The sequence below is a fragment of the Olea europaea genome, chromosome 3 (genome assembly GCF_002742605.1).
Source record: "Olea europaea var. sylvestris chromosome 3, O_europaea_v1, whole genome shotgun sequence".
NCBI classification, from domain to species: domain Eukaryota; kingdom Viridiplantae; phylum Streptophyta; class Magnoliopsida; order Lamiales; family Oleaceae; genus Olea; species Olea europaea.
In genome coordinates, this window is record NC_036239.1 from 21,670,394 (window position 1) to 21,679,521 (window position 9,128).

Here is a 9,128-nt window from a genome sequence, read left to right on the forward strand (position 1 = left end):
GCAAAATACTAGGTTTATTTAAGTGAGAAAATACGCAACACATTCTACCGGTCTCTTATGCAATTTTAAAAATGGTTTGCAATGTTGGATATGGCTATATTTTCAATGTTTGTTTAGCAACTTTACTAGAAAAGATTGAACATAACAACTCACAAAACGCCTACACTTCTCAGTATTGTGTAGTAATGTTCGATTCAATATAGGAACATATCCTAAATGTTTGTAGTGATTAAAGACAATACCTAATTAAAATCAAACTTGCCCTCAAATTTTATCGTCTTCATGCAAATGAACATTATGAATTCTTGGCTCAATCTCTCAAATATAGTTCACATATGCCATCTACACAAATAATATATTATTCAAAAATCACTTCTCTCTCTCTCTCTCTCTCTCTCTACCAAATGTTGTGTAACAGCCTAGACTAGAACGACAATAAAAATGCTTGACACAGTGTTTGAATGTATTTGCACACAGCTTGCCCCAATCTATAGCGACGGACCATCTTGAATTTTTCATCGGGGGAAATGGTGTAGAATGCATGCTGTCGGATTTCACATCAAAGTGTACAATCCGAACCGAGTGACTGAAAAGCATAGCTGGGCTTCATTTGTATCGATAAGACAGTATGAAATCTTCTTTTCAGTCAGCTTGTGTTACATTAGACCTTTGCAGCTGTAGGACGATGATAAAAAACGAGTTAGTACGCTCACGCAATTCCAAAAACAATGTGGCGCCAAGCCAGTTAATCTGAATGTTGAAAGAAACCTTATCTTTCGAATCCAATAATGCAAAAGAAATGCTTCTTTGCTTCCGAAAATTTCTTTAATGTTGACTCTGATATTTTAATCTCATTGTTTAAGAAAAATCTTTCCCCATCTCAAGTGAGCAAAGATTATACCTTAAAACATCAATTGTGAGGCATGTTCCTCGATCTACTGAGGCTTGAGCCTCAAGGCTGTGCTTCACGGCGACAAAGGCGTTCAATCATTTGTCGTGCCTTTTTCTAAGTATTTTACCATTAGCTTTAGCCTTTAAGGCTATTTAGTTTTATGACCTAAAACATTTTATGGGTATTTTTCTATTTTCTACCGTTACATGAAGTGAAAGGCGAAGGAGAAGATACCATTGCAAGTAGAGGATGATGACACGGAAGAGAAGAAATTGATAGGAACGAGGAGAATGATATGGAATTAGATATGCCTACGGTTTTTTTTAAAGATCCTATTAGCAGTTATTAGCTTTAGCCTTTAAGGCTATTTAGTTTTATGACCTAAAACATTTTATGGGTATTTTTCTATTTTCTACCGTTACATGAAGTGAAAGGCGAAGGAGAAGATACCATTGCAAGTAGAGGATGATGACACGGAAGAGAAGAAATTGATAGGAACGAGGAGAATGATATGGAATTAGATATGCCTACGGTTTTTTTTAAAGATCCTATTAGCAGTAATGACAAAGGAGACTTCTGGGTTATTTCTCCTCCTAGTAGTTGTTTACAAAACATAATTACTAATTTATGAACTTATTATTTGCTACATTATTGATCCATTATATGTTTGTTTGAAAGTTAGATTATTGATTTTATTAACTTATTTTATCGTAGATATTTTTAAGATGGTTTTCTATTACTTGTGGACATTATTTTGTATTTTTTATTATCTTTTAAATTATTTATTGGTTTGACTTGAGGCTTACACCTCGCTTCATAGAGGTAAACACCCTTGTACTCAATTTATCCTTCTTAAACCTTGCTTAATCTCATTTTCCTATTTCTTTTTTTGGAGGTACCATCAGATTCAAGCTACAAAATGTACAAAATCAAGATAAATGAATGCGGGTAACAAGCTCTAATAAGTGGCTGTTATATCCTATTATGGAGTAAAATGATCTGAGGCATTCAGTGAGATTCTTTGAGCTTCCTCTCTTAGCCTATACCATTTAATATTCAGCCAAGTAAAACTCTTAACTCTTCACGCACTCCTATATTAGATTTATACGTGAAGCTCAAAAGAAAAGAAAAAAAAGGGAAAGAATAACTTGGTGACAATACATCAAAGAATACTAATTAATCAAATTAGAAATGCAGGTGCAAAAAAAGAAGTACTACTTACACTATGAAATCTGAGGCTCAAACGAGAAGAGACTCCTTTGTGTATCAGTTGGATTCTTCAACCATCTACAGTATAAACAAGCTGCTCCAACTACTGATAGAAGTGAGAGCATTGCCAGAAATCCAAAACCTGAAGTATCATTTGCAATTATTGCAACCCCGAGCATTACTGACTCTGCCAAACTTGCAACTGAAACCTCCGTCGCCCCAATCAAATTTGCTTTTGATGGTGGGATCCCGGTTTGTAAAATTTGTGCTCCTACAACATCATAGGACATGTGTCCCAATCTAGATAATACCTGTTAATATAAAAATATGTTACACTTTGGATGCTAACATAACTGGTAGAGGTAGAAGAAAAATAAAATGAACTTGACGATAGAATGTGGTATCAGAGAATTAGCCATCAACAAGAACTATTTTAGAGAAGAACAGTAAACAAAAAGTTTCTGATTGATTACGTTAGGAAATCAGATTTGGAAAATACCTATTCACATCATCTTATGCATTGGTAGATTTCAAAACCAATGGGAGATGGAAAAAAGTTGGTAAAAAAACAGTTGGTCACTCAACTTTCAGCATAGTTTCATATAAGTCACTTAACTTATTTTGTTTCAATACGATCACTCAAGTTCTCTTTCTGTTTACAAAAAATAACTTTATCACGATCCATCCCGTTTCTATGTGGCAGAAAGAATATATGATGTGTCAGTTAATACAGTGGGGTGGGTGGCCAAGTCTGCACAAGACAGGAGGAAAGGGAAAAAGAAAAGAAAAAGAAAAGGAAGGTCAAAACTAAGAGAGAAAATATTACTATTTAAATAGAAAATACCCAATCAAGCTTCTTAAGTCGTATTGACAAGAGTGACCATCCGTTCTCATTTTAAAAAAAAAAAAAAAAAGGAAACATATAGTTAAACTTCAAATCACTTAGATTCTAATCAAAACTACTATAGATGTGTATTTAATATTAAAGATGAAAAGATGGAAGCAACTCACAATTAAACACAAGAAGAATTGAAGTGGAATCTGCTGAGAAAGAGATCCGCTCCAGTACACAGCAACGGCAACGGTAAGGAGTGAAGCCTGAAATATCAGGCCAACTGCTCCGGCCTGGCATAAGATTTAATTAAGATCAGGTCAAGAAAGTTCACTATCATAAATAAACATTGAGATCAACACCACATGTTATGCATGCAAAGGGTGAACCTTTAGAATGCCAAATCTCTTGACCATCTTTGCAGATACAAATGTAGCTGCAACTCCCATAAAAGCACATAATCCACTAAAGCCTCCAATAATAGAAGGTTCTAAACCTGCAACAATATCAATTGAATCAATGTAGAAAAATTCAAATCAGCATGAGAAAGGAAAAGATCTCTTCATTCAGTTGCAAACTTTACTGGAAGGATAGAGGAAATGTGAAAGAAGAAAATAATGGAAATTGCAAAAAGAAAAAAAAATGTCAGATCAGAGCTCGCCAACCGTTTTCTATTTTACACCGATATATTATCTTGCACATTCTCTTTTATTTTTGATTCTGTATCCAGCCCTTGCTCTATTTTAGTCTCAGCATCCTTGATTTTATTCTAGATCAATTCAACAAGCTGTTCATGAGGTTGGACATATCACGTGGTAAATAAACTGTTAAGCTTCCACTACTCAATGAATAATTAAGATTTATGTTTCAGCACATGCCCGTGTTCATCACGATGCTTTATACCAACACTCACAATTATCATGACACTTAGGGCCAATAATGATAAATTTAACATTAGAGACAAGGTCAACATGTCATGCACAGTAAATAGGTTCTAAATTCACATAATAACAAATGTGACCAAGGAAGTTGTGCAAGCTAAGAGCCCCGACAATACCGTGCTGTGTCAAGAATGCTGTCATCAAACCACCAGGAGCGAGGACAACATTGAAGTAAAGTAACACATAAGCAAGGCTGGCTGGCAGAACCGGCTGTTGTATGTATTCATACCACCCATTCTGGATAGCTTCTATACTCATACCCACTACATATGAGAAAGATGGAATCAGCGAATAAACCAAGGGAAATTCCCAGCTCAGGAGTTACAGACCAGTATATTACCTATATTCTGAGCATCTGGGACAGTTTCAGCAGAGGAACTACTGAAACTGGTTTGCGAACATTTTGCATGGTCCAGGACTCCAGAAGAAAGTTTGTTGGTCAGCCATGTGAGAACAACCTAGGTCATGCAGTTGGAATATTAGAAATCAACAAAGTTGCTCAAAGAGAATCCACAATATCGTGAGGCCAGATAGTACCACAACAGGCAGTGTCCATATCATCAAATTTGCAGCAAGCTTCAAGCACGTCACTGGTTCATGTTTAGATAAGAAAATACCAAATAGTGATGCTCCTGCAATCTGCAGTTCTACAAGATTATGAGAATTTGATCCGAACTAAGGTTATGCTCACAATTTAAACAAAATAAAAGAAATTGCAAGAGGAGGAAAAACGAAGCAACCACACATGACAATCACCTCACAGACAAGATCAATTCGGCTAAGAACAGCATTTGCTCGAGCAAGGGCAATTGGTCTGTTTGTCCCAGCTAACTGGAATAAATTTAAATTATAAAAACAACACATAACAAAATAGTGACATGAACAGAAAAAGCTAAAATTAAAAAGTGAATTATAACAACCAGGACAACCCAATCACGCTCCACAGCAACCCCCAGAGCCAGTCCAGAAAGTCTCTCAATAGCCCCAGCTAATACAAGTACAGCAAACCAAGGTTGGACTAGCACAGAGGACACAGAAGTTGGATGAATAGCATGAGCGTGAATTATCATTCCAACAGACAACAATTGAGCAGCTGCCTGAAAGAAATAAGAAGAATTAGAATATTTTTAAAACAAACAAATCTTTATTCGATAGATTAGCTCCTATAAGAAAAATGAATACCTGAACAAAACTTAAACAATTATATGCAGGTACTCTAGGAAAATGATCCATGAGCTTGCCAACCAGAGGGCCCCCAACAATTACTGCAAGCTGTTCAACATGATGGTTAAACCAAATTGCTCTTGCTTCTTAATTTTTAGGCCTAATCACCTATGCTGAAAGATACCTTTGCAAAAAAACCCATGACAGCCACAGGAAGAAGGCTTGGATGAAGCAATGCAATGGCAGCAGGCCAAGCAAAATTCCAAAGCTGTTCCACCAAGTTCCCAGCCAAGCAACTAGCATATAGAGCTTATAGTACGTGTAACTTTAATTAGAAACTCATGCAATTATAGGAAATAACTGCAAGATATGTTTTTATTCCTCCCTAAGTTCCAACTCCGTGTAAAAATGGAAGTACACAAAATATTGATTATTGATATATTGATAACGTCTTAGAACACTTGCAATGAACTAGGAGTTACAAAGTACCTACTTAAAAGATAATTGGGGCCTTAGAAGAATTATCTACATAACATAGAGATTAAGGTTAAATCATTTATTCCAGAAATCTCTTGGGTGAAAATATGAAGCAGGCTCCAGCCGTGGTGCTTGTTCTTGTTTAAAAATACTGATAATCAATGATGACGAGAAAGTTAACGGATGAGTGGTAGATCTCTAAAATCAATCAATATCTATGGAAGCCACAGGAGCCACTCAAGAGGTTACGCCATTCCACGTCATCTCTATATCTAACACCTATATAACGTTGTATTTATTGTAAAATATTACATTTTAGCCTATTCAGTTGTGTACTCAGATCTCAGTGGACCAGTAAACATTTTAAACCCGACATTGCGATTTGTTGGACATAATAAGGTTTTTGAAGGAACATTTTGTAACTTGCTCGCTAGTAGAACTTAATTCCCCAGTTAAATGCTCATTCTATGGAGAATTTAAGAGTGCACTAACCATAGAGTCCTGCCGGATGAGCAGGAGTTGCAGCAATAGCATTCTGCTCTTCCTCTGATAGGACCTACAAAATGATCCCCAGGAAAAGGAGAAGATGAAATTTGGAAAATTGGAAGGTAAGAATTTCAAAGAGGTGAAGATGGCAAGAGGAGGAAAAAGGGGATAAATGTAACGTACAGGCAATGTTGTCAAAAGAGTGTCCGCATAAGTGCCCCCAGCAAGTAAATTCAGTGCTTCAGTCTCCAAAGCATCACATTTGTAATGAACAGTAGGGACTGGACAATTTGAATCAGCAGACGTGGTAACCTCATGGTCTTCCTCATCAGTTGCAACCAAATTGCAGACATCGGTATTGGTCAATGAACACCTTAAACTGAAACAGTGAAGCCTGCAAACAAGTAGTAGAATTGATGATCAACATATTCTACATCATAGTTCTATGAAAAACGTGGACAATGATTACACTCTGATGATACCTCAGTAAGATCAATTCTATTGAATCTGAACTTTGAGAAAGGATCCTTTTGTTGAAAGTTTGCACATAAAGATACAAGTAATCTAGTCTCCCTTTCCAAGTATTCAAAATTTTAAGAAGTACTGAGAGAAGTAAAAACTCGACAACCTCAATGTAAAATAAACTTATATTTACTTGGCTAAATAAGAGTCCAAGCTTTTCAGTGTACATGTTCAGCGAAGAGTCTGACATATTGACATAAAATTAAAGATGGACTAGTGGAAGCTGCTTTTTAAAATGGAAAAGATATACTATCAATCTAACTAGATACACTGCTAAAAATTAGAAAACTAAATGTTTAGCATCAAAGAGAAAAGGCCTTATGGACATTGAAGAAAACAAGTATTACTTACAAATGCATAATCAATTTGCACAGGTACTTAATAAAGAAGGTAGAGAATCAAACTTAGTGTATGTGGATATCCATGTTACCATATCTTTTCCTACCGTAACCTTTTTCTCAGCCAACATTTAGAAATCAATTAAAATTTCTGGGGGCAACAAATCCATAGAATATTCTGAACTTGCTCATGAAGATGAGACATAGCTTAATGGCATTCTAATTGACCTCTTGGGAAACAATTTGGTCATCTAAGACACAAGATTAAAGGAAGAAATGGAACAAATAAAATTTATGACTCACCATTACTGCGAGTTTCGAGTATGGAAGAAAGCACTTAAGAAATACATAAAGTTGTTCACACTCTGTGCTTCCAGGTCATATCTAGTGTGCCAGGTCAGTGTCGATCGATAATCCTTTATATCTTTTAAAAGTTATAGAGAAATGTGTCAATGTATCTTAAGTTAGGTCCATTGGTAATGCCTTCATAACTTTGTCAATGCTCTATTCTGTGAATGTATCTTGTCCTAAACCTTAAACTCTCCTCTCTCTAGTCATGTGTCCCAAAACCGTGTTGTGTGCAAAAATTCAAAGCATTATGTTCACAAGACAACTTTTATAGCCTAACTCGATGAAAGCAATGGCTACAAGAGATGTGTTTGCAACTACTCTCTCAAAATTTTAAAATGCTCTAATGTCAAAAACCACGAGGAAAGTGTTCAAATAATATAAAATGGATGAGAAAGCACCATATATATATTATGCTTTAACAGTATTTGTTTGGTGTTCAATGACAAACAAGACGATATTTCTTAGGTAGAGAGTTTGTATGGTATTAAATCAGGCCAAAAAACCACCCAAAGATTGGCATTCTTAGCTCTGTGGGTCAAAGTCCCATGGCTTTCAATTTTAGCCTGTCAAATATTATAGTAGCCACCTAGAGTGACAAAGCAAAAAAATGAATAAATGGACAAATTTGTATATAACCTCATCCACTCAAGACTTCTTAAAGACACATCTTAACAAATCTATCTACTACATGACATCACCCCACTACGATGGTTAACTAATTAAAGTGAGCAATTAGCATATTCATGATATCAGTTACACAGGGATAAAATTAAGTTAAACAACCAAGAGTTTACATCCACATTCCTAACTTCTAAAGATCAATTTAAAAGCTTTAAGTTCTATGATTATCAACGACAGCATGAACAGCCAATGGAGGCATAAATTCTGAACAAGCTCCACCTCCTTCATTTCTTCAATTGCACAATACTGTGTGCTGACAAATTACCGGGAAACATTAAAGTATGAGATGGTAAAGTTTGTTCCGCAACCTCACCAACTACCCTATGTTCTTTTGTTTATGATTCATATGTAGAAACAGATTTTTACATCTCACTACAAAAATTTTCTAGACTAGTACCAGTACAATTGTACCACATATTCACTGGTTCCTGGAAACCAATTCAGATTTCGCTAGGATTTCATCACAGCTAATGCAGTATAACTTTTCATTTTCACTTCGATGGTGCAAGTAATGTAGATTCCTAAATGCTAAAACATAAAGCAAATAGCATTTAGTTATTCAATTTCGTTCATCAATTTGAAACTAAGGAAGATAATTCTCCTATCTGAACATTAAGATTTCAACAAAAAAACAGAAAACAGATTAATAAGCCGGGTACCTGGGAGAGGGAAATTTGGGATCTAACCATCGTCGACCAGGAAAGAAATTAGGGCGAATTCGAAGATAAGACGATGAACAATGAATCTGACGAAGGCTGAAGACATTTGCAGAAGGCTGGACGTGAGCGAAGATAGCCACACCCATGGTTCTCTACAACTAAGAATTGAAATTTTCTCCAACAAATTATCTTCTTTTTCTGCAACTAATACTACTAATTCTTCTTCTTCTCGATTAATACTCATGCAGCTGATTGAAGAGAATCCAGATTACACAAATCCTCTGTTCCTCCACCCAGTTCCAGAAAATCCAGCCTTCTTTTCCCAATCAACTGAAGAATTGGTAATATATGAACATTAATTTTTCCCATAGAAAATGATAGTGAGAATCTTATTCTGTGGGTACTAATGTTGGTTCAGTTCATATATAAGGATTGCCATATGTTTGCGGTATAGATTTTCTTGTGTTATCCGCAAGTGGAAATGGTAGTCCGAGAGTGGGTGTTGGGGGACGGATAGTTCTAACTTCGAAGGGGGAATTTCATTAGGGGTCTTCCGATTTACAATTTTATTTCGTG

The 9,128-nt window shown here is 35.8% G+C and overlaps 1 protein-coding gene across 1 annotated transcript; it reads right to left on the reverse strand.

Annotated features, from left to right (window-relative positions):
• Window positions 1-243: 243 nt before the first annotated feature.
• On the reverse strand, window positions 244-9,046 carry LOC111390152 (solute carrier family 40 member 3, chloroplastic). The gene is made up of 14 exons (XM_023015155.1): window positions 8,553-9,046; window positions 6,185-6,395; window positions 6,008-6,071; window positions 5,223-5,347; window positions 5,057-5,146; window positions 4,795-4,971; window positions 4,631-4,705; window positions 4,412-4,513; window positions 4,215-4,332; window positions 3,991-4,137; window positions 3,323-3,429; window positions 3,113-3,226; window positions 2,115-2,412; window positions 244-675 (listed from the first exon to the last, which is right to left on the reverse strand). Exons 1-13 carry the CDS (start codon window positions 8,696-8,698, stop codon window positions 2,116-2,118), a joined length of 1,773 nt encoding a protein of 590 aa, XP_022870923.1. The 5' UTR covers window positions 8,699-9,046; the 3' UTR covers window positions 244-675; window position 2,115.
• Window positions 9,047-9,128: the final 82 nt, after the last annotated feature.